At 36.0% G+C, this 25,134-nt stretch overlaps 3 protein-coding genes across 5 annotated transcripts; 1 reads left to right on the top strand and 2 right to left on the bottom strand.

Annotated features, from left to right (window-relative positions):
- Nucleotides 1-3,652: 3,652 nt before the first annotated feature.
- LOC127421548 (barrier-to-autointegration factor-like) lies at nt 3,653-5,992 on the bottom strand. Of its 2 annotated transcripts, none has more exons than XM_051664666.1 (2): nt 5,937-5,992; nt 3,653-5,665 (listed from the first exon to the last, which is right to left on the bottom strand). In XM_051664666.1, the coding sequence occupies exon 2, from the start codon at nt 5,617-5,619 to the stop codon at nt 5,350-5,352; it is 270 nt and encodes an 89-aa protein (XP_051520626.1). In that variant the 5' UTR covers nt 5,620-5,665; nt 5,937-5,992; the 3' UTR covers nt 3,653-5,349. The 2 variants fall into 2 exon arrangements, with proteins under 2 accessions (XP_051520626.1, XP_051520627.1); XM_051664667.1 differs by lacking the exon at nt 5,937-5,992 and adding an exon at nt 5,811-5,908.
- Nucleotides 5,993-6,735: 743 nt separating this feature from the next.
- On the bottom strand, nt 6,736-18,490 carry LOC127421541 (upstream stimulatory factor 2-like). Of its 2 annotated transcripts, XM_051664653.1 has the most exons (11): nt 16,821-18,489; nt 15,328-15,371; nt 15,093-15,211; nt 14,669-14,788; nt 14,052-14,214; nt 11,678-11,765; nt 11,275-11,319; nt 10,747-10,805; nt 9,405-9,499; nt 9,181-9,309; nt 6,736-8,483 (listed from the first exon to the last, which is right to left on the bottom strand). In XM_051664653.1, the coding sequence occupies exons 1-11, from the start codon at nt 16,856-16,858 to the stop codon at nt 8,400-8,402; spliced, it is 984 nt and encodes a 327-aa protein (XP_051520613.1). In that variant the 5' UTR covers nt 16,859-18,489; the 3' UTR covers nt 6,736-8,399. The 2 variants fall into 2 exon arrangements, with proteins under 2 accessions (XP_051520613.1, XP_051520614.1); XM_051664654.1 differs by lacking the exon at nt 11,275-11,319 and having other exon boundaries at nt 16,821-18,490.
- A 426-nt stretch (nt 18,491-18,916) lies between these two features.
- LOC127421547 (lens fiber membrane intrinsic protein-like) lies at nt 18,917-24,340 on the top strand. Its single transcript, XM_051664665.1, has 5 exons — nt 18,917-19,628; nt 21,107-21,296; nt 22,674-22,823; nt 23,335-23,469; nt 23,980-24,340. Exons 2-5 carry the CDS (start codon nt 21,122-21,124, stop codon nt 24,039-24,041), a joined length of 522 nt encoding a protein of 173 aa, XP_051520625.1. The 5' UTR covers nt 18,917-19,628; nt 21,107-21,121; the 3' UTR covers nt 24,042-24,340.
- Nucleotides 24,341-25,134: the final 794 nt, after the last annotated feature.

Below are 25,134 nucleotides of genomic sequence, written 5' to 3'. Positions count from 1 at the left end.
CCAGATTTATTCTAATAACACTTATTAAATGTTTGGGCACTGAAAACACAAGTTTGTTAAGTTCAGCAAGAGGAAGTTTCATTCCATTTATCCATTACACAGGTCTTCAGCTGTGCAGTTGTATGGAGCCTTCATTTCTGTATGGTGTAATTCATAATGCACCACACATTCTCAATTATAGACAGGACAGGACTGCAGGCAGGCCAGTCTAGCACCCGCACTCTCTGCTTACGCAGCCATGCACTTGTAAATTGGGCAGTATGTGGTTTGGCGTTGTCCTGCTGGAAAACCACTTCTGAATGCCTGTGATCTCCGATCCCTCAGACGTCACTGTCTTAAAAACTGTCATTCATCTGTAATGGATATCATGACATGGGCTTGGAAATACTTTGGTAAATCTTTATCAGTCAGCACCATTTGCAGCTTCATCCACAGATGCAATTTAAGGCTTTACTATGCAAAGTAGAAGCCATACATCAACACTGTCCAGAAATGCTGCCAACTTCTCTGGGCTCAGTCTCATCTGAGATGGAAAGTAAAACAGTGGAATTGTGTTTTGTGGTCCGAAGAGTCCACATTTCAAATTAGTTTTGGAAAAATCACGTGTTCTCTGGGCCAAAGAGGAAAAGGAAAATCCAAGCTGTTATCAGCGTCAGGTCCAAAAGCCAGTGTCTGTCATGGTATGGGGGTGTGTCAGAGCCCATGATATGGATAACTCGCACATCTGTGAGGGCACCATTAATGCAGACAGATATGTAAAATTATTGGAGCAACATATACTGCCAACCAGCACTGTCTTTTCCAGGGATGTCCCTGCATTTTCCTGCAGGACAACGGCAAAACGCATACTGCCCGGTTTACAAGTGTATGGCTGCGTAAGCAGAGAGTGCGGGTGCTAAATTGGCCTCCCTGCAGTCCTGACCTGTCTCCAATTGAAAATGTGTGGCGCATTATCAAGTGCAAAATACGGCAATGAAGTACAGCTGAAGACCTGCATAATGGATGAATGGCAGAAAATTCCGCTTGCTAAACCTAACAAACTTGTGTCTTCAGTGCTCAAACTCAAATTATTAGAAGAAATTGTGATGTAACACAGTGATGATAGGAACTAATTGTATCATTGGCTTGGCATGAGCTGTGTGCATGTGTAATAATAATTATAACAATCAATTAATTATTATTATTATTAATATTATACATTATTTTGTTATGTTTGTGTGTGTATGTAGATGTAATAAGATAGTAAATATTGTGTATGAAGGTTATGAATTGTTATCTATTATTTTATTTATGGCCATTGTGCTAACTATTCAACCCCAAAACTAATGTGACAACAAACCCCACTCACATTTTTTTTTTGTTAATTGATGTTAGCCAGCTAACATAACCTATCACAGGCTTAAAAATCTTATATCAAAATATAACTGATACTCATCACTATAGCCATAATTTATTTATTTTAAGGTCTTTTACAGTAGCCTATTATTTTTTATAACGTTTTAGCAGAGGGTTAAATATATATATATATATATATATATATATATATATATATATATATATATATATATACTGTATATTTATATATACAGTATAGTATGTGTGTGTGTGTGTGTGTGTGTGTGTGTGTGTGTGTAAATAAAATGATATATTATATAGATTTTTTAAAGATTTTTTATATAGATAAAATCAAAAGTTATCTTCACCTTAACAGGTTTTAACATTCAAATATTTATCTGTACTGTTTAGTGAAACTGGAGATTCTTTGATGTAACTGGTGCATTATCACCTGAATTCTACCATTCCACGCCCCTGACAATCGTTGACACAGCCAGGGGCGTAGATTCCAGGGGGGATGGGGGAAACTCCCCCAATAATATTTATACCATGATCAATGGAAACATGTAAATTCTTCACACTGTAACCCCCCCTTCAAGGGCGCAAAAATGTTGTTTGGAAAACGCCCTATGACAGTGAGTGTAGAGAGAGAGTCACCATCACGCTGAAGCAGTATCAGGTAAAATTAATTAACGAAATATGCCAAACGTCCTGTAAAATAAGGAATCGTCCCGTAATTAAGGAAGAAAAAATTATGTTCCGTATGAAATCCATACGCAATGCCGTTTGTCCCATATTTTAGCATCACACACCCAAACTGCTGAGAATGTTTCACAAATCGAGAGAAATTGACCTGAAACACACACACCTTTCGCGTGAGTTGTGTGAGATATCGGCTGTTGCTTTACACGGACGTTAAACTTGACAGAAATGGCTGGGGGAAAGATCAGAGACAATCAGTGGATGTCTTCTGTCGCGTTTTCTGTCAGAATGTTTTTCAAAATCAAATAGCATTCGAGTGCATGCTAATTGTTTCCCACCATTGGGATTTTAAAACACCAGTAAACGCACCTATTCATGACATGCCATTACATTTTATTGCCTATGTCAGAGCTCGCTCTGGAATAGAGAGAGAGAGAGAGAGGGAAGAAAAACTGCATTACTGCATTAATTCAAAATAAACGTACAGTAGTACAGGTGTAGTTAAATCACTTAACGTGGTTTTCTTACATTTCCATTATGATAAACACTATTTACTGCCAAAACAACCACACTAATCCAATGAGAAATACACTATTTTCATGTTAAGCTTTCCTCTCCCTTTCTATCTTCTTCCTGGTAGTTGTATTAAAGCATTTTTCATTTTAAATTTAGTAGGGGACGTTCACACTGAACACATTTTTGCGTCGTCCGCGTTGATTTTTCAATGTTAAGCAGCATCTCGCACAGGAACGCCTGTAAATATGGGTAATTCCTACAATTCTGTGTCATTTAAGTCCTCATTACAAGTGTGTGTGGTATTTATATTGTTTAATTTCACCCGATTACAATTTTGATAAGATTGTTAAAAAGAATAAAGGCTTTTTATAATGTTACACACTTCTTTGGGCTTAAACGTTACATTTTAAATAATTGAAACCCTTTTCTTTTGCACTGTGTCATTTTCTCATGTCCCAAAAACTGCATGTCAGACATCTTTGACAAAAATAAATGCTAAATCATTGGATTTCTATTTTTTTCCCCACATACAGTTAAGAGTTTAGTGTTACATTCTCTCAATAAATGTGTAATTTTAACACTGATAGTGGAGATTTTTTGTGTGTCTCTTGATTTATTGCGCACCCTGTTTTGTCATGATACTATGACCTTTCATTGTAGATATACAGTATGTTATGAAATGACATCAAACACACTGGAGGTGGAGTTATTTGAAGTTTGCAACTCTATTGTTTTATTCATGTTTTCCTTTATTTTGTGTTGTTAGTCATATGTGGTCAAGCATGACATGTCCACCCTATTATGGGAAGATATATGGGAAATAGTATAATTAAAAAATTTCAATATACAGTATTTATGTTAACAGAAATAAAAACATAAATATTAGTTTACAAATATGTTTCCTAGATATCAATCACAGACCATGTAGTAGCTCATTTATCCACTGAATGTCCCTGTTATTGTCCACGTTGATGCTGCCCATGTAACAGGATGGACATCTGAATTTTTTAGTAATTTATCTTGACCAGTATGACTAATACAATCTTTAATATGTCCCTGTAATGATGAAACATGAAGAAACTTGTAAAAGTATGTTTTATTTTTCAGAAGTTTCAAAGCCGTAATGAGATTACAACAAATTACGCAGTCTACAGTAACAGACAAACCCCATTAAAATAATGATTTTAATTGATTGAAGTGTGATCATTTCTTAGTGTAAATGATAATTTAATGTTGCATACACCCTCACAATCAACCACACATTGTTTGATTGCACACATGTTCAAAATTAACCAGGTTTTGAACATCAACAGTAGCAAACAGCAAAACTGTTCATAAAGCTCCCCCGCCACAAGAGTAATAACTAATGGTGAATACATAACCTGTTATTGCAGGTCTCTAAATGGTCTTCAAACATAAGACATAAAAGGAGCTGATAACCAATGATACACCTTGGTGCAATCAGTCTTTGGCACTGACTATGCACACCTATAAATCACTCGACAACATTTTAAGGCCATCATAGATCCTAATAACACTTTTACATGGCCACCACACATTATACTGATAATAACTTCATTGTTTGATCAGTTTTTTTACATCTTGGTTTGTAAAAAGTACTAGTATGGAGGTTTGTAGTAATTCTACTATACATTGTAATAATAATTGCACACTACCAATATTTAATATAAGCTTATGTGTTTTTATGACATTGACCTCTGAGACACCTTTTAATTTGATTGAAAATTGATATTTTAACAAAGTAAACAGCGCAATCTTCTTATCATACCATTATTTTATATGCCTGGCCTGCTTGTAATATCTTCAGACTGTCCTGAAATACTACTGTGGACAGTTAGCATTTCAGATATTTGTTTTTTGTAGGTTACATTTGTGAAACAGGTAGTTGGGTATTCCAACATCTGCATCTACAGTTCCATTTCTAATGTACTCATAAAATATTAAGTGTTGGGGGATAGTCAATTATAAAATACACAGAAGCATTGCTTCAGATTCATTCGAAGATTATAATCTGAAAGGAGCAAACATCAGAGTGTAATATGCTAATATATAAAATGCAATAAAGATCTTTGAGCCCTTTAGTATTTTCAGTAGTCTTCACAAGCTGTTGTTTAAAAATTGTAGGATACAATAAATGCTTATTTTGAGTTAATACTGATTGTTTCTGTCTTTAAGTAACAATAAAAACATGATATTCACATAGCCATTAATTCAGGCTGTGTCTGTTTTTGTAAATTACATTGGTGCAGTAATCTTTGGTATTTACAAAGATCTCCATTTGCTGAATTCTTATTTACGCTAGACTTAGTGTCACAATGTAGGCAGGGTATGGGTTGTGTTTTAATTGGTGAATATGACAAATGGAGAAATGCGGAAAAAATTAAGAAATATCTCCAGGTTTACATTTTTCAATTAATTTACTGTAACATATGTATTATGTGTAGTTGTCACTGACTGAAAATTAACAAACATTTTATTAATAATCATATAGCTTGCACATACATGTGAGACATAAAACTAAATGAAACTAAATTAACAGAACTAAATGAATCTATAAATAAATATTATTACAAAAGAACAAAGTAGATGCAACCACGACCGTAGCAAGGTAATCTGGGCCCCCTGACTCTACATTGCTCTGAGACCCTTTCCTATGAAAAAATAGAGTTTAGAATTTTTTGTGGGGCCCCCTGGACATTTGGGCCCCTAAAATCTTTACCACCTTTCACCCCACTAGCTACAGCCCTGAATTAAACTAGTACATAAGTATTCTCATTACAAATTATTATCTGTCCATTCTTTCAGGCAGTTGTAACAGTCTCGCTGCTGTTTGGCATTTGCTCCACATGTATCTCTAAGCCAGCTCTTAAACTCCCACTCACGCATCTCCAAGACCAGGAAACGCCCCAGGACGTCCCTCGCTCTTCTTATTCCGATATTCTCTAGTCGTCCGCCCAGCACAGGACCGATTCCAGGAAGTGTATATACAGATTTTTCTCCCATTGGCTCAGCACAGAAAAGCTGATGCTTTCGTGAAGTTGTCATTGCAGCTTATTGTGAGTTGGCAATGATTTGTTGTAATGTCAGGAAACTAAAGGCAAAATAAGCCAGATCTGTAGCTTGTTAGTACGGATAACGACTGGTTCAAGACAACTAGACACTATCAATATGAAATACAATATGTAGGCCTATTCTTTATATGTATATTATATATGTGATGAAAAATATAGATATACCTATTTTAAAAATATGCAGCAAATACATAGGTTAAACCCATTCTAAGGATGCCACCTTTCACAGCTTCCTAATCGGTTTTATCTTTAAAAATCTGCTACTGTAAAATGACACAAGATAGTTCTTACCGAGTCTTTCCCCTTTGCTTTTAAGCACACAATGCCACACCTCCACCAAGGTATTTCCTGCCTGTATTGCTTTTATTTAAATTTGGTTGATGCAATCATGACCTGCTTATGTCATCAGACCATCCACTTCCTCTTAAATTTCTCAACTGTACTAAATGATTTGCTCTTTTCCTGACTATATTCAGATAGAAATTATGAAATTGTCTTTTTTGTGTGATTAAAGTAAAGTGGTGGCATGGAAACTGGATGGCCAGAAAATGTTTAACTGCATGGGAGGTATTTAAAATTTATTTCAGAACTTTTTTCTTTCAAACAAAATAACTACATATTGTATCTGTTTTTTCTTTCTTTCTTGAATATAAGTACATACATGAACATCAACAGTCATTAAGTATAAACAAACCCATTGTTAACTTATAGAAATCAAACCAGTGGTCAAAACACCAAGCTGAGGGTTCCTCAGCTGAAGAACCAGACATACATGTATAACATACTCTTCCCTCTCATTTTTCCCTCTTTCTATAATTTGACTTATAAAGCACCAGTGCATTAGACTATAATTCTTGAATGTCCGTTAGCAGTCATTCAAGTTTAGCATTAATACTGTGGAAAGAGATAAAAAGAACAGTGTTTAGGGTTATCCGTTCACTCTTTGTATTATGTAATAAATTGAACTCACAATGTGGTTTACCACGTGGTTTGATCACAGAATATTTGGGGTCAAAATCTTTTTTTTTCTTTTAATTTTTTTGTCTGTTTGCAATCAGTCCTCTAAGGTGGAATCAAATGCACACGAGACTTGTTTAAAAGATGTTGCATATTTCATGACCAGCGGGAATTGGAGATAAACTAATGGGTGCTAAACAGTCAAAAGTAAACTCTTTACAATCCAGCATTATTTAATTCAAGCCTTACAATAAGACAAACTATAAAGGCAAACCACAGACCTGCACTGGCCTTAAAACCTTTAGAGATAAATTGCTTAGGACATTAATTACAAAAATAAATCAATGTTAGTTTTTGATGTTTGGTTTCCTTATGCATTGCTCATCAACAGTAATTGCCATATTACCCTTAGCTGTCAGACATTTATAGTCATATACAATATATTCTTATAATGTAGTGATTTTTGTTCATTTTTATAGCTTGCCTTCCATTTCATTTTTCAAAAAAGCATTGATGTTGCTGAAGAACAGTTTCAAAACACAAAGATGGAAGATCTACCTTTAGCAAATGAACAAAAACACTAACAGTAGCCATTTTTATTGCGCATTTTCCATTTCCAACTATGCTGCTGTAGATAAATGAGCTTCGGAACTACGACTGTTATAAAGTAAAATTCTTTGTTTGTGAGGATTTCAATGACATAAGAACAACTGGTAGATATACATGATATATACAGTACATGTTTAGAATCTAGTCTGTAAAGCCAAAAGGGGCAAAATCAAAAAAATAGTGCAGGGTTACAAAGTTGGGGGGGTGTTCCAGAGCCGTTGCTATTTTCCTGCATCACAAAACCCTGAGCTACTCGTACTTCCGTCACTAAATCACAGTGCATGAAATTTGATGTACTCCAAAAACATTTTAAAATTATATGTAATGTAATTTTGCAGTTTTAAGAATATTTACGGTCTTAATCTTTTCTATTTTGAACTAAAACATACTTAATGTACTTTCAGATGCATTCTAAGCAAACTAATACTGTAAAGCAATTCGTTTTGATGTGCCACTATGTCAAATCTCTGATTAGTCTGATAATTTTAAATCCAATATAGGGAAAGAGTGCAGAACAGAAAAGCTAAATATTTTTTTTTCTTAAAAAAAAAAAAAAAAAAAATATCAGTCATTTTAGGCTGCTTGACAACTTCGTTGAGGTTGACATTTCAGCTTTACACCAAATGCAAAGGCTTTGTATAGCTGCTGCATAATTGATTTTGATAGCTAATAAATACAATACCAACAAACCTTAAAAAAAAAAAAAAACATTCTGTCACATCAGAGACAGTAGTAACATTTGCACTTTGTAGCAAAAATTAAATCCACAAAATGAAATTGTTGAAAACAAAAACAAAAGACGATCATTAGGCATGAGCAGGCATATAACTGGTTCACAATTCTAATATTTAAACTAGAACAAAGATCTGTGGTAAGTGGGCTACTTCTGGAAGAAAGAAGGTAATTCCATATTTGCGTGAGTCCAGGTTTTTAAGTTCTCATGGGAGTGAAGGAGAAAACAAAGTGTGCTTTTACAGCAGATATTATTTTTCACTACTATCAAAGAGTCTCTTGTTATAAGAATGTGTGTCTGTGTATCAAACAGGCATTCATACCCTACTGAGTTGCTAAATATCTTAAGTCTGTGATGAGATGTGGGCAAATGAGTCATTTAGGGGTTTTGTCTCCACTTTGAGCTTTGTTGTCGAGACTGTTTATTTGTGTTCATGTTTTGTCCTAGTTTTGTCACTATGATGTCGTTTCACTGATTTCCAGGCCATGCTGTTGTAGTTGAGCTCTGAGCAGTGCATTGTCGTTCTTCAGGTCTTCAATCTGTTGGACAATGGATGTTCAAAATATTACCATGTGCCTTTCTTTTACATCTACTCAAGAAACAGTTCTCAAATAATTTAAGCAAAACACAACAAACTCCAATTAAATTATACCACAAATCAAAATACTACTAATATGACTACATGAATAATCTTTTAAGAATATAAGATTAAGGGCTGTCAATGGATTGAAAAAATAATAATTGAATTAATTACATGATATACTGATTCATTCAAATAATCACATTAATATTTGCTGCAAAAAGCCCTCCAAATGAAGATGATACCAAGATAGTAAAATGGCAGACAAGTATACTAATACAAGACATTACAAAATGTGTCTTTAGAAGTCAATGTATTTGACGATTTGTATCCATATCGCAAGGTGGACTTACAGGTGTTCACACAGAATGCATTCTCGTATTTTATCTGCAGTATATTTTATAGTTGGATTATGTACACAAGGATCAGGGCATCTTTGGTCTTCGTTGAGTCTCGCTGTTTTTGTTTTTCAGTGTCTCATGCTATGAGTGCCTTTTTTTAAAAATGCTGTTTAAAGTTTAAAGAAGTTCAACTATTAAAAACAACTGTCTTGTGACACCTGCATTCTGTTTCTGTCAGTCGCACACTGCCCAACTATGATTTCTGTTGCTTGAGACTATTGATTTGAGAAAAAAAAAGGTATGAAGCTGATGCACCTGTTGTCTTAATAGCTCATTGTCCACCTGTATTCTCTCCACGTCCTTATAGCTCTCCTGCAGCCTCTGGTTAGTCTGACGGAGTTCTCTAATGTAGTCACATGCTTTAGACAGGATGCCTCCTTTACTCTGAAGAAAAACAGTGAATTAATTAAGATAGATACATACCCACAGATCAGTACATGCTAGAGGAAAAGTGTTTCTGTGTTATGCAAATTCCGTACCGCTCCTGTTTTGGTATTGTCCATATTGCAGTCTGGGATGATTTTCGACAGTGTGACAATCCAGTTGTTGATTTTGTCTCTTCTTCTCCTTTCAACTGCAGAAATGCATATAAAACAATTATGCAAAACTCCAACTTCATTCAATACACTGAATTACTCAAGAGTAAACATGAAATCAAAAGGGACTCCATTTACTTTCTTAATTCACACTTCTGGTAGTATTGTGCATTTACTGGTGCACGTTATTCCAAACCAAATAAATGCTTGTCTTTGTACTCTTTTCTCATAATGTAATAACTTGTTACACTTCTGAAATCACTTTTCTTTTGAAGGCCATCACGAATCCATCTTACTTCTACCCTTCCCCTCCAACCACCTGGCTCTATTCAGGTACATAACGGCCACTTTCCACGATCCAATCAATTCCCAGAATATAAAATCAAGTTCTGTCCTAGAAACTTTCTCAGGTTGCGAACAGCATTTTACGTTGAATTTAAAGGGATAGTTTACCAAAAATGTTTTTTCATATGTCATTATTTATTCACCCTCATATTGTTCATATCCCATATTACTAACTTTCTTCTGTGGAATGCAAAAGGAGAACATTCTCCATTTGTGAAGGAGCAAACATTCTGCCTAACAACTCCTTTTATGTTCCACAGAGGAAAGAAAGTCATGCAGGTTTTTAACAACATGAAGATGAGTAAATTATAGCAGAGTTTTCATTTTGGAGTGAACTGTCCCTTTAAACTGCAGGCTGTGCATTGGTCATTTTATTTTATTTAAAAAAAAAATTCCCCCCAATCTGAAATGCCCAATTCCCAATGCACTCTACGTCCTCGTGGTGGCGTAGTGACTCGCCTCAATCCGAGTGGTGGAGGACGAATCTCAGTTGCCTCCGTGTTTGAGACCGTCAAACCGCGCATCTTAACACATGGCTTGTTGAGCGCATTACAGCAGAGACAGCGTGTGTGGAGGCTTCACGCCATCCACCGCGGCATCCTCACACAACTCACCACGCGCCCCACCGAGAACGAATCACATTATAGCGACCACGAGGAGGTTACCCCATGTGACTCTACCCTCCCTAGCAACCGGGCCAATTTAGTTGCTTAGGAGACCTGGCTGGAGTCACTCAGCACGCCCTGGGATTCGAACTTGCGAACTCCAGGGGTGGTAGTCAGCGTCTTTACTCGCTGAGCTACCCAGGCCCCCATTGGTCATTTTAAAACCATGCTGTCATCATGTGAAGATTAGTTACCAAGGCAATTGTCAGAGTGTAATGAAGACCTCTAATAGTTTTACTGAGCTCTTGTAGCTGTGAATAATGATTTAATATTACCTTCATTGTGCTGTGCTCTTCTCCTCTCATCACGAGGTGCCCGGGGACCATCAATCTTCCTGCATTAGTAAAGAGAAAAGAGAAAGAGAAGAGACTTGTGTGGTTAAATACATTAAGCCTAAATATTCTTGCATGACTTAACACTTTTGAAGCCTTTCTAAAAACTTTTCCAGCCCATTTACTGACATCACAGTGTTGTCATCAAATACAAATAACAAACCTCACTTTAAAGGGCTGAAGTCATTTCTATCCTAAGATTCAATTAAATTAAATTTGTGATTTTCACCAAAGGTGTAAAATACCTGAAAGGAACATTTTTCCTCATATTACTTTTGAGAAGCTAGAACTGATGTCAACCTACTATCTGATGTCATTGTAACAAGAAGAAAACTCAAACACCACCATCAAACACAACAGTAAAATTCTACAGTAGAATATAGCTTACTAGCGATAATGAGCTAGTTCAGTGGTAGCTATAGAAGACAGGCTGGCGGGTGAAGGGAGGGGGATGTAAAAGGTCTTCCTCACCAGTCTGATCTGCTGTGTTGAAGAGTCTCACGTTCAGCAAGGTCTCTGGGGACGGCAGGTAAGTGGGACAAATTTTTGGTTTGTTTTTCTGACTTCAATTTTGTTACCACTCAAATTGATCGGGAAAGCACTTGCATATTATATATATTCACTTCACTACAATTCATGTCAATTACACTCTCAATTTGAGCTATTATGTAGTAAATCAGGATAAAGATGAATAAACCATTAGGATTTAATTCCAAACCACTTTTTCCACACTTTCATGTTGTTCTGCAAACAGCAATCATTTTGAGGAGTGCGAAGGGGATCAAATCATTACGTACATAGCAGTAGGTTTAAAAGGGGATCGAGCTGTGCAGACTGGGAATGGGAGGGAGGTCAACACATGATCAGTACTTACGTTGAGTAAGTGTGTGTACGAGGAGCGATGGTCCGTGGTGTGCCCGTTTGTATAACATCTGGTGGACTCATCATCACGTAAAACTGACCTAAGGAAAATAAAAAGGGAAAGTTTGGATAAGTTCAAAAAAGCTTTGCGAGATCAAGCCATGAACATCAGAAAATCAACAAGTAAATCACGAACGTGTCTGTCACAAACATCGCTAGATCTTTTCTTTTATTCCTCTGTGTTTCTAACTACCTATACAAATACATATAAACCCCTTCATCTGATGAATATAAAGGCTATAAAAAGGCTGAATTTGGTGAATACTTATAAAGCATTGTAACAGAGCATTGTTTTGCTCAGACTAACGCACGATTATTAAAAAAGACAAATATGAAGCACAGACATTATTAAATGTTTATTCACATAACCTTCATTGATTGACGAGTTCATGCTGATTTTGACTGATAGTGTCCCTAAAGAAAAGGAAAACAAATCTGTTTTTATATAATAACCAAATACTGGAATACCAGATAATTGTGACGAGCGATTGCTGATATTGATGAATGACGATCTCCCATTGATGGATTACTGCTAATATAGTTTTTATCAGCCTATATGTCAATGTTTATTTTATAGTGTTTATATAGTAATACACTGTACATGATTTTAATGCTGCATTTCATTAAAAGTCGGATGTGGGATATTCCGACTTAATATCTCAGATCTACGACCATAAATGCATTCCATTGCCAGATGCTCGGAGGAGGACGTGTAAATAAACAAAACTGCAGTCCCTTCGTTAGCTTAGCAGGTGTTCGGCTGTCATCAGAGATGTTTCCTAACAACCAAATTGATAAACGATACGTCAATGCAAGCATTTGTTGTACAGGTGTACAATAAGAAAAAAGCTGTATAATTTACAGAATTTTTGTGAATAGTTAAAAGCCCAGAGTAATTCACCAAATATTTTATTATTGTCTAGTTATAATTGGGATTTTATCATTTTGGTGGCAAAAAAAACTGCACCTAGGATTTTTATCATTTTGGACATATTTAAGACCTTTTTTTACTATAAATTCTCCTCCCTGCCCAGTAGGTGGCGATATGCACAAAGAAAGTGAATCGCCAAAAACAAAAGAAGAACTCTTAGGAGAGAAGAGCGCTTAGGATGGCTCAAATATTGCTCTGTTTCGCACCCACACCTATAATATCACTTCTGACGATATAGATCTAACCACTTGAGTCTTATGGATTACTTTTTGCTACCTTTATGTGCTTTTTGAGCTTCAAAGTTCTGGACCCTGTTGACTTGCTTTGTATGGACCTACAGAGCTGAAATCTTTGTTTGTCTTCTGCTGAAGAAAGAAAGTCATACACATCTGAGATGGCATGAGGGTGAGTAAATGATGAGAGAATTCTCATTTTTTCCCATCTCTTTAAGCTGGGCTATGAGAAGGAATTTTAATATTGAAAAAAAGAAATAAAAAAACAGCTTTAATATTGTTTGTGAAAGAAAGAAAATTAAAACACCACATCACTAAACACACTAATGATTTTAGCAGCTATTACACATTAATTATTAAACTGTGCACAAATTAGTACCTAGACAAATACAAAGAACAGAACTGCAATAGAAGTTTATTTTTTGGGTTGTATGTGTACCAGAACCAGCATTACCAACAAATAGCATTAAAGGGATAGTTCACCCAAAAATGAAAATTGTCTCATCATTTAGTCACCCTCATGATATCCCAGATGTGTATGACTTTCTTCAGAACACATTTTTAGAAAAAATAGCTCAGCTCTATAGGTCCATACAATGAAAGTGAATGGTGATCAGACCTTTGCAGCTCCAAAAATTACATAAATGAAACACAGAAGTAATCCATAAGACTCCAGTGGTTAAATCCAGATTTTCAGAAGCAATATAATAGGTGTGAGTGAGAAACAGATCAAAATGAAAGTCCTTTTTTTTTTTTTATTCTAAATTTCCATTTTCACATCTGAAAGTCACATGTGTTGCCAGTTTAGTTTCCCATATGAAAATGAAAGTTAAAGTGGAGATTTAGAGAAAAAAGGAATTAAATATTGATCTGTTTCTCACCCTCACCTCTTATATTGCATCTGAAGATATGGTTTTAACCACTTGGAGTCATATGAATTACTTTGTTTCCTTTATGTGATTTTTGGAGCTACGAAGGTCTGATCACCATTCACTTGCATTGTATGGACCTACTGAGCTGAGATATTTTTCAAAAAATCTTTGTTTGTGTTCTGCAGAAGAAACAAAGTCATACACATCTGGGATGGCCTGAGGGTGAGTAAATGATAAGAGAATTTTCACAGCAAACACAGCTTTTGGACATTGCTATACTTGGAAACTGACCTCCAGCCTGTGTGAGGGTTGGATCGGAGGTGGCCTGCACAGACACCGCTGTAGCCGTACCATCACTGACAGCTGCTGCTGGGAAGTAGGCGAAGCGCGTCTCTCCACTCACCGTCTCTCCTGCTGGACTGCCTCCATTACTAAAAGGGTTCTGGATAACAGCCTAAAAAAAAGAGAGTGATAGAAATATAAAGACAGGCAGACAGAAAGAGAGGAGAATACTGTGTCTATTTTTAGTTTTTTTTGCCCCTTTTGCTGTTTTCTATCTGTTTATCTTCCCTTACTGTAACACCATGGTTCCTAAAGAACTATATGTTTATTATTTTCTCTTCACTTGGACTGTAACAGTAGTCCTCCGACATGGCTTTTTAAATGGCTGATACCAAAACTGATTTTAAGAGAGCAGAGGGTGACATAATTCCGCTATAATGACAGTGATAAGACGTACACACTCGTCTTGTTCAACACTTATTTTACAAAATATGTACTCCAATTTCACTAAAAAGTGAAAGTTGGTCAGTTTTGAAACTGAAGGTGGAATGACCCATTCTGTTAATGTGTCAGTTAAATACTGATGTTCTCAGCAAATGTGTCATCATGCAAATGCACTCAAATACCTGTGCTACTGCTTGCTGTGCGCCTGCAAAGGCGGCCGTGGACACCACGCTGACTGCATTGCCACCATCTCCAGCTGCATCTAAATGGTCCTCTGTTACCTGGACCACGCGATACGTCACCTGCAGAACCACAAAACAGGGACAGAACACAGAAATGTGTCAACTATCCACTATGCATATACATTGTAATTAAGCAATATGGCTTCTAGTAAGATTATTTGTATTCTTCAAATGTTATACCATCTAATGATATAGATTTAAGTAACAAAAGCACAATGCTTTAAAAGGTGTAGTAGAGCTACAACACTAATAAGAGCCATTAAATGGACATGGGGATCTAGATCATGATTTATGGCAGCTACCCCAGTTTGAACCCTGGATTTCCTACACACCCCCATGAAGAGAGGTCAAAGGTCGCACTGACCTGTCCACCGCTGTTCTCTGTGCGGAACTGGTATTGAACATTGTGGTCTGCAAACGCTGCTGCTTGCTGGACACTTGCTATGGTAACCGCCGCCTGCTCCTCCACCCCCACCCCCTCTCCTGAGAAATGTGCAAGTAATTTTAGCATTCTATTGATCTATGCACTTAATTTTTATTGAAAACATTCACTGGAAAACTGATCTGCATAATAAATCAAGCTGGATATTTTAACTTACCGTCCTGTAGCTGAATTACCTCCTCAGTTTCCTGTTTCTCGTGACTGCAAAGACAGCAACAAATTTCAGGTCATCTTATGAAACCACATTCATCTTTGAAATAAAGTCTTCATTGCAGATATAGTTACAATCCTTAGGTGTTTGCTGATATCGTAGCTTTTAAATGAATAGTTCGCCCAAAAATGAAAATGATCTCAGCTCTGTAGGTCCATACAATGCAAGTCAACAGGGTCCAACACTTGGAAGCTAAAAAAAAGCATATAAATGCAGCATAAAAGTAATCCATATGACTCCAGTTATTTAATCCATGTCTTCAGAAGTTTTACGATAGGTGTGGGTGAGAAAAAGACCAATATTTAGGTCCTTTTTTTACTATAAATCTCCACTTTTACTTTCACATTCTTTGTCCATATCACGACTAACTGGGCAGGGGCGATAATTTTTAGTAAAAAAAAAAAAAAAGACTTAAAAATTGGTCGGTTTCTCACCCACACCTATCATATTACTTCAGAAGACATGGATTTGACCGCTGGAGTCGTATGAATTGCTTTTATGCTGCCTTCATACAGTTTTCAGAGCTTCAAAGTTCTGGACCAGGTTGACTTGCATTTTATGGACCTACAGAGCTGACATATTCATCTATTCATTGTGTTCTGCAGAAGAAAGCAAGTCAAACACATCTGGGATGGCACGAGGGTGAATAAATGATGAGAGAATTTTCATTTTTGGATGTTCTTTTAATGCAAATATTTAAAAGATGAAAAAGAAAACTAAAAAAAAAACTCCAATTGACAACATGCAAGATGTTCTAAAATAAACACACATGCTCTCGATATAGACGAACTTCAGACAGTGAACGCCCCCTCCCCAACCCAAACCGGCGACCTTTGCTGAACAAAACTCAAACCAACAACTGTAACAGAAACGTTTTAACAGTATGTACACATAAAAACAGTAACATGCTCTTTATGTAACAAATGCGGCCAATCAAACACCACATACCTAGCAGAACAATAGCTTTTGAATGAACTAATGAGCCTCTGGCTGAAAGGCTGACGTTTGCAGGCTAAAGGGAATTTATAGCATTAAACCGGTTGAAGAGCTCCTGTTTCGAGAGCGGTAAATAGGAAACTATGGCATGAAATAACCGGAGGGGAAAATAGAGAGAAACCCTGACAAATCAAGCTAAAACAAGCGGTGGTACCGGCTTGGGGATTCGTTTAAAAAAACAATGCAAAAGTAAAATCACCAAATTAGCAATACTGGCATAAATATGTCGGGCATCTTTGCAAAGACGGCAGAAATACGCCGTTTCCTTCGTGGTGTTTGTGTCTAACGTTCAGCCTAATGTACTTAATGACATGCAGAGAACTCAATAAGAATGAGCAAATAAACATTAAAAGATGATGCCAAGTGCTCGACTGTAAAAAACAGCAGAGAAAATGGTTGACTGGGGCCTTGTGGTTGGCCGTACATAAAGGACGCGCTCTCACCTCGTCGAGGTGTCCAAGCTCTGTTCGAGCATATCCATGAAGGCGAACGGATTTTAAAATGCGATATTCAGCGACACTTGAAATACGGGAGATGGAAGCGCTGATCACGGGGACAAACACACGGGTCATGTGAGAAAGACAGTCCAAGACACGTGAGGTGCAGGCTGGGCGAGGAGTTAAAATGGAGACCGCGGTGGAGGAAGGCGGAAGATGTTGCTCGGTTGCCGCTGCGCTCATTCAGCTTGCATTGGCCCTCGTACTGCGCGGCTTTGTTGCGTATGTGACTCCCACCCGCCCTTCTCTCTAGACGAGCGACCTGTTGAGACTGGAGCGGATGGATTAAAGTTGTATGGCACTTGAATGTATTATGGTGCTTGTATTACTTGAATATCGAGCGTTTTGTTTTTTCTTCGCCTTATTTTTGAACCGCGCTGTGAGGCTTTTTTGTAAGATATCCATCCGCACGCTTTAGCGCTGCCGTTAATAAAATACGGAGTGGAGTGCTATTTTAAAAAAACAACGTGCGGTTTAGGTGGATATGAAGGAATAATAAAGCGCTTATTTGGTCGACGTGTGAAAATACCCGGGTATGGTTGTGCTTGTGATTTAAAAAGCCGCTGATTTACAGGAACTAGCTTGGGAAAACTAGCCCATTGCTTATGAAAGGTTAACCTCGTGAGTTTCACGTTGAATGACGTGACGTGCTTTAATGTGAGCCGAAGAACTTACCTTGTGTCGTCATAACCATTTAGAACCAGCCCGCGTGTGATATCAAAATAAAGTGAATTCACTAAAAAGTTGTTTTTTCCTATGGCACATCAACACGAAGTAACCAGGAATCATGAATATGGCGAGTGGGTGATTTTTCTCAGGTGACCCCGGAGATCCAATCCGTGTTTTTGGTCACACCACATGACATGACACGATTGGAAAGGCAATGGAAGAGAATCCGTATCATGCATGTATTAATCACTGCCATCTATCTGGCATAATTAAACAAACAGATAGGCTATACCTAAATGTTTGCCAAGGTGGCAACCGTTTGTTCGATGCAAATATGTAATGTTTAGATAAAGACAATTTGGGTTTGCCGTTAGAAATGTCTGTTCTCATGAATGAACTTGCAATGGCCACGAGGCTGTGCTATATGGCAAATTGAGCACGACCTGCACAACTAATGTCTTCACTCAGACTTATTTGAGCCTTTTTCATAATCTCTGAAAGCTAAACAACACGTATTAGAGGAAACTCACTTTTTGAAAAGAGTAAAAAATAAAGTAGTCACTTATTTCCAGAGGCACAAGGCAAGTTCTCAAGGATAGTACATTTTGTTTTTGTGGGGCTAAAACTGGATGGTTAGTGTATCTTTTGAATGTGACAGCACCTAAATTCTGAAAGATTCAATTGAACTTAATTGTGGTAAGCATAGAATCACTTTTTCTTTTTGGGAATAACTAATACCTCAATATCTCACTAGATAAACCCACTGGGGGGGACCTTCAGGATATGTTTGGCAGACTAAGAAATGGTTGCAGGCCCCACACTGATGTTCTATCTAGTTTAAAATGTACTTTTAATTCTCAGTGTTCATCCAATGTGCAAAAGGAAGAATCTCTCATCATTTACTTACCCTCATGACATCGTAGATGTGTATGAATTTCTTGTTTCTGCAGAACACAAATGAAGATTTTTAGAGGAATATTTCAGCTCTGTAGGTCCATACAATACAAGTGAATGGGTGCCAAAACTTTGAAGCCCCAAAAAGTACATAAAGGCAGCATTAAAGGAATCCATAAGACTCCAGTGGTTTAATCCATGTTTTTTTATAATGTATAATAGATTTTTGGTGAGAACTGACCTTTTTCTTGCCTAAAGACTGCTGATGTCAAGATTTATAGTAAAAAGGAGTTATATTTTGGTCTGTTCTGCCCAAAACCAATCACTTCAGAAGACAGTTTTAACCACTGGAGTCATATGGATTACCTTTATGTGCTTTTTGGTGCTTCAAAATGTTGGTCACTATTCACTTGCATTGTTTTGACCTACAGAGCTGAGATATTCTTCTGAAAATCTTCATTTGTGTACAGCAGAAGAAAGACAGTTATACACATCTGGGATGGCATGAGGGTGAGTAAATGATGTGAGCATTCTCATTTTTGTGTGAACTGTCCTTTTAAGTCAAGATGTATTACTTTAACCCAATAAAAAAAAAAGAATCCTGAAAATGCAAGTGTACAAATATTTTACCGAGTTATCTTCAGTGTGTTGGAGAATGTTCATATCTATGAATGTCATGTTTACCATTGTACATTATGCCTATTGTTTTATGTTGTTTCCATTCTGAATACTTTTTACATGGTAATGTTTTACATTGGTGTTATTGCATTTTAAACTATGGTTATGCCTGCGTAGCCACAGCGTGGCCCCTGTCAAAGCAAGCATGCAACTCAGCATTTTGCATTGACCACTGCATCACAGCAATCCTTTGAATTGAAGTGCAGCTACAGAACAGTCTGCTCTTCAAACAATAGAAGAACCATTGACATCATGCATATACACACAGTGAAAAGTCAGACACACAGGGCCCCTGCCCTTACCATTTCAAGTGTATTTGTTTCAGGGACAGAGCATCTAAAGGATTTTGCCACCATCAACAAAAAATGGCAACAGAGGTTGACTTTTTAGTTCTCGGTTGAGGGAGGTCTATTTCTCTTTTGCCTCTTAACATCTCTCTCTCCCTATCCATTCTCTCACTCCCTCTTTTTCCTAGAGGATAAGCAAAGAGGGATTTGCCTCAGAAGCAACCAGGTAAGTGATAAAAAAAAAAAACATAAAAGTAAACTGCTTATGTGTGGCATGCTCTGTAAATGTGGAACTTTGATTCACTGAACCATCAACGCAATGTTAATGGAACTGGTATAATCGAAATGCTCATGTACTGAAAAAAACAAAAACATTTTATTTTATTTTTTTTATTAGTATTTTTGTCTTCCATTAAACATTTCTAAACATCCTTAAAACACGATAAATTTCACTTGACAAGCAAAATGACAAACGATTAATTCTTGTTTTCAGAGTAAATCTAACTAAATTTGCCAATGGCGTAAAAAAAATTAAATAAAACATATATATATATATATATATATATATATATATATATATATATATATATATATATATATACTTGTATTTCCTTTAAATTAAGTTTATTTTTCTTACCTTATATAGTGGCAAATAGGCAAATCGTTTTTGTTTTTTTAAGCATTTTGTTAGATTTCTCTGAAAAGAATCCTTAATATACATGTCAGTTTGCTTGCCAAGTAAACGTATGTTGTTTAAAGGATGTTTAGATACACTCAAAATTAATTTTAAGTTTTACACATTCCAATAGTAATAATAATAATAAATCTATTAAATTGAATTGAATAATCTTTAACAAAATAAAATGAAAAACCTAAATATTTAAAGTTGTATTAATTTAAGGATGTTAAAAATTACACAATTTAGTTTGATGGAATTTATGTTCTGAAATTGAAAAGAATAAATCTACAAAATATGCTAAAATGTATTTTTTAAAGTGCATTTACTTAAAAACAAGGGGAAAAAAAATACTGAGTAAGAGTTTTTTTATTTAAAGTGTGTGACTTCTTTTTGTAAATGTGTTTTTTCTTTTAGTGACTGTATCTAAACTTCATATATAGGTCTGATGTTTCTAAGATGGGTCTCTCAATTTCATTATATTTAATTAAGGGTAGCTGACCCAAAACAATCCCTTTTTTTAAAAAATCTTCATTTTAAATGGTCCTGCGGTGTAGGAAATTATTTTTTAAAAGTACAAACATTTCATTTGGTTGATATGAGGTCATAAAAGTAAAGCCTAAAAAGTAAATTATTTATAGTTCTACAATAAAAGCTGTTTAAAATCGTTTTAGATAGAGTTTAGCATTTTACACCACAGAACATTCCAGGAGAATTTCAAGTACTCCAACATTGAAAACCATGTAGCTGAATGTGTTTTTTTAGCTACCTGTATACAAATAAATATAATAAACAAAAGTCTTGATGCAAAATATGCAGATATATTTGTGCCTGTGAGCCAAATATATTTGCCAGATCTTGGTTAGAAGAGTAAAATACTGTTTGATTTATGAGATTTCCCACTACATTTTTAAAAACTTTTTTATGAGTTATTTAGTAATATGTGTATATACAGCTGTTTGTGTAATAGCATAACTTTATTTTCCCTTATCTATTTGTTTTGTGTACATCTTCCTGTGTGGTCGCAGGCAGCGTGTGTCAGGATGTACAGCTTTATGGGCGGCGGCTTGTTCTGTGCCATTGTGGGGAACATCCTAATAGTGGTCTCCACGGCAACAGACTATTGGATGCAGTACCGCCTCTCCGGCAGCTATGCCCACCAGGGCCTGTGGAGGTACTGCATGGCCAACAAGTGCTACATGCAGACAGCAAGTATAGGTAAGTTGAAATTTGTTCTTGCAAACCTCATAAAATTCAAAAGGATCACATTTATGTTTATGATGTCTCATAAAATATTTAAGGCTTATGTCTGTTTTAATTTAATCTGAAGTTATAGGTCATAGCCTGTCACAATATTATACAAGAACACTGCAAAAAGCTAATTTTCTTGATCAGTATTTTGTCTTGTTTTCCAGTAAAAATATCTAAACATTCTTCAAACAAGATTAATTGTAAATTGTGTGAGATAATAAGACTTGTTTTCAGATAATGTATATTGAATTAAATGTATTTTTCTTACCCATTGGCAATTTTTTTTTAAATATATTTAAAAAAAGAATTTTAAGCATTAACCTCACTAAATGTTGTTAGATTTATGCTTATTTAAAGAATGTTTCGATATTTTCTGGAAAACAAGACAAAATAGTGACCTAGAAAACTAGTTTGCAGTGTAGTTTGTCAACCGCACATGAGCATGTATGAAACAGGACCAGCTGTGCCTCTAGATGGCCAGTGGTTTATTCTTTTTCATAAACTGAGCCCCTTAAATAGGTTTGTGTTGCCTGAGCCTTGCGTAGTCGTATTCTGAACAGGTGCTCCAAAGTTGAACCACTGGTCTCATAAGATGGCATCTGAGATTACAGGAGCTGTACTCTGGTTCGTTCAAGGTGATTCTGTAGGGACAGTATTTCAAAGATCAAATCAAAAAATCAAAACATGAGACAAAATCAATTACAAGAATTGGTTAATTCACCCAAAAATGAAAATTCTGTTGCCATTCACTTAAACTTGCATTGTTACAAACCCAACATTCCACCATATTTCTCCTCTTGTGTTCCATGGAAGATAGTCATATAGACCTTATTCACGCTAGCGCCATCTTTGATTTTGAATGGGAATGACAACGAGGCTGTGAGGGATAGACTTACAGTCTCTTCAATGGGCTGTACTGCAGTTTAAGTTGTTTTTGGATCATTCCACGGACAAAACATTGATAAAATATCTTTCCAAGGACATTCAGTATACAAAGAACCCCATGAGTTGTGGAAAATCAGATGTGATCTAGGAGTGTTTTACAGCTTTATATCATTCATGCCATTGAAGAGATGGTACTCTATCCCTCACCAAAGATGGCACTAGCGTGAATAAGGTCTATATGACTATCTTCCATGGAACACAAGAGGAGAAATATGGTGGAATGTTGCCATCAGTCATTGTTTACTTTCATTGCATCTTTTTTCCCATAAAATGATGACAGAAGTTTCATTTTTGGGAGAGTTCTTTTCTAACAAGGAAGATTTTTTGGGATAAGAAGAGGACGAGCATTTATACCTATATGGTTCTTTTGTGATAAGTTCTTCACTGCATACTCCCCAGCATACTGGAATGCTACACGAGCGTTCATGATCCTATCAGGAATGGCATGCTTTGCGGGCATCATGGCAGGGATCCTTTCATTTGCCCATTTTTCTGCCTTTGAGAGGTTCAGTCGTTCATTTGCTGCAGGCATCATGTTCTTCATCTCCAGTAAGTCAAAAATGCACACACTGAGCTATACAATGTGAAAACTGAACAACACTTATGTTTTAAAAACATAATATGCAAGTTTAAATGTGGTCCATCAGTGTTGACTGTTCTCAAGGACAAGATAAAAAGCACACATTCTGACAGAGCACTTTGTATGTGTTCCTGGATCAACATCATTAAAAGACAAACAAACATAGTTCTAACTCTATACCTTACTATAACTCTAATGGGAACAATTAACGACCCCTAAAACAGAGAAAGTACATGTTGAGAAAAATAATGTTGCCTTGCTCTAAACATAGTCCTAACACTAAAATCTGATTAGTTGATAGCAATGATGTTCCAGGGCCAAGAAGGATCTTGATCCAAGAACATGACCAACTTGGCAAAATTTCAGTCAGATAGTGCCTTCGCATGCCCTATTGACCACCCTACAGAATTATCTCTGCACTGAATCCTTCCGTCTGTTGGTGGTATTTTTCATAATTCTTTTTTTTTTTTCATTGTACAGCCCTATTCGTGCTGCTGGCTATGGCGATCTACACTGGCGTAACCCTAAGCTTCCTTGGCAAGCGTTTCGGAGACTGGCGTTTCTCCTGGTCCTACATACTGGGCTGGGTGTCCATGCTCATGACCTTTTTTGCAGGTAAGAGAATATGGGTTCTCATAGATTGCTTGGCTAATATAATGTCCTGCATAGAATTGGCAAAGTTCATTCTGGTTTGACTTAATACAGACAAGTGTTTATAGGGTGTTTCTTTTTAAGTAAAAGTTTTGAATGTTCTATTTGGTGCAAAATGGTTTTGAGACTCACAGTTGACCTCACCTGTGGCTCAGGATGTGGTTGAAACGACTTTGATAGACCTTGTTATTGGCTATTTAGACCAATCTAATCATGAAATGAAAAAATAAAATAAAATAAAATAAAGAATAAAAAATAATAAGCATTCTCATTACAGTGACGGTCATCAACTTCATCTTTATGAAAAGCACAATTAAATAAGTGTGCATGCTCTCTGTATATGATGGCACCTACCAATGGGAAAAATCAAGCAAATGAGCTAGGACACAATTGCAATGTTAACAATTGTAATGTTCTTATTTCATTTGTAGATGATATATGAAAAAATACTCATGTTTCATGATTTTGTTGCAGGGATATTCTACATGTGTGCCCACAGAATGTATGAATCAAGGAGGGTGGTTGGAAGTCGCTAATCTGAAGAAAAACAGCAGACTGAAAACATTTTTGGCTTAGAAATCACCAGGATCTTTACATATGAGGAAATATAATACACAATTTGTACAATATACCTTTATGTCTTAACACACTAAACTGCAAAACTACAGTGTAATATCAATACTTCAGTAGCCTATAAGAACAGTATTAAAATACTTTTTACACATGCAAATGTATTTGTATTAATCAGCACAGATAAATATGCCAGTTTGTTTATTTCACTTTTCATAATTTTTCCAATAAAATTCCACATCAAATCAAGTTTTATTTTTGTCTTAAATAATTGTAATTATTTAATCTTAAATTATTGTTTTATCATTCAAAACCTAACAAACTTCTAGTGAACTGGTTTGCTTGAAAATCAAGCTATCTTTTTTTAAAAATAAACACAACTTAGGTGATATTCTGTTATACAGGAAAATGCAAAACATTTAATTTGATAATTTAATTTAATGAAATGTTCTGCCTTTTGCTGTTAAATCAGTTTAGTTAGACTCTGATATGAATATGATAGTGCTCTCATACAGTAAGTTCTATACATAAAGCAAATGCAAACATACAGATTTTCCTTTTTCAGTTTATTTAATTCATAGAAACTGGCCAAGGTCATTTCCATTCCGAACCATTTTTAAAACAAATGTCTTTACCCAGGTGCAAAAAGCAGAAGATGCAAAAAAATAAAGAAATGACCTTCTAAAACTTTACTGAGGTAAAAATGCAATTCACTTCCTCTTCCGAAGAAGGCCATATATTACAAAATAGGATGAGCCGGCACCAGATGATATGTTTTAAAATAGTTGTTAAGCTACATCTTCATATGAATGGGGCTTTAACCTCTGTGAGTCCTGTCTGCTGTTAAAAAGTTATAAAGCTAAAAGCTCATCTGTGCCATTAGGACCTCATGATACATTTGAAGAAACATTGAATTGGGAAAACAATGTTAACCAGACAATCAGAATATATCAGTAAAGTTGCCAATTGAGTAGTGTTGCATAGCCACAGCTGATTGCGGCAAAAGTTAGTCATCAGACTGTGGGCAGTGATTATTAATGAAATCATATGGGTGGGTTA

This window comes from Myxocyprinus asiaticus, chromosome 30, assembly GCF_019703515.2.
Source record: "Myxocyprinus asiaticus isolate MX2 ecotype Aquarium Trade chromosome 30, UBuf_Myxa_2, whole genome shotgun sequence".
Classification (NCBI taxonomy): Eukaryota; Metazoa; Chordata; class Actinopteri; order Cypriniformes; family Catostomidae; genus Myxocyprinus; species Myxocyprinus asiaticus.
Note: the sequence above shows the minus strand (reverse complement) of the source record. Positions and strands in the feature narration are given on the sequence as shown.

Coding starts and splice junctions, on each gene's coding strand:
- LOC127421548 (XM_051664666.1), bottom strand. CDS start 5,619: ATGACAACTTCACGAAAGCATCAGCTTTTCTGTGCTGAGCCAATGGGA.
- LOC127421541 (XM_051664653.1), bottom strand. CDS start 16,858: ATGGATATGCTCGAACAGAGCTTGGACACCTCGACGAG. Junction 11,766..14,051: donor AACCCTCACACAGGCTGGAG/GTCAGTTTCCAA, acceptor TATTTTCCTTAG/GTCAGTTTTACGTGATGATG. Junction 8,484..9,180: donor ATGAGCTATTAAGACAACAG/GTGCATCAGCTT, acceptor ATTGTCCAACAG/ATTGAAGACCTGAAGAACGA.
- LOC127421547 (XM_051664665.1), top strand. CDS start 21,122: ATGTACAGCTTTATGGGCGGCGGCTTGTTCTGTGCCATTGTGGGGAAC. Junction 21,297..22,673: donor CATGCAGACAGCAAGTATAG/GTAAGTTGAAAT, acceptor CATACTCCCCAG/CATACTGGAATGCTACACGA. Junction 23,470..23,979: donor GCTCATGACCTTTTTTGCAG/GTAAGAGAATAT, acceptor ATTTTGTTGCAG/GGATATTCTACATGTGTGCC.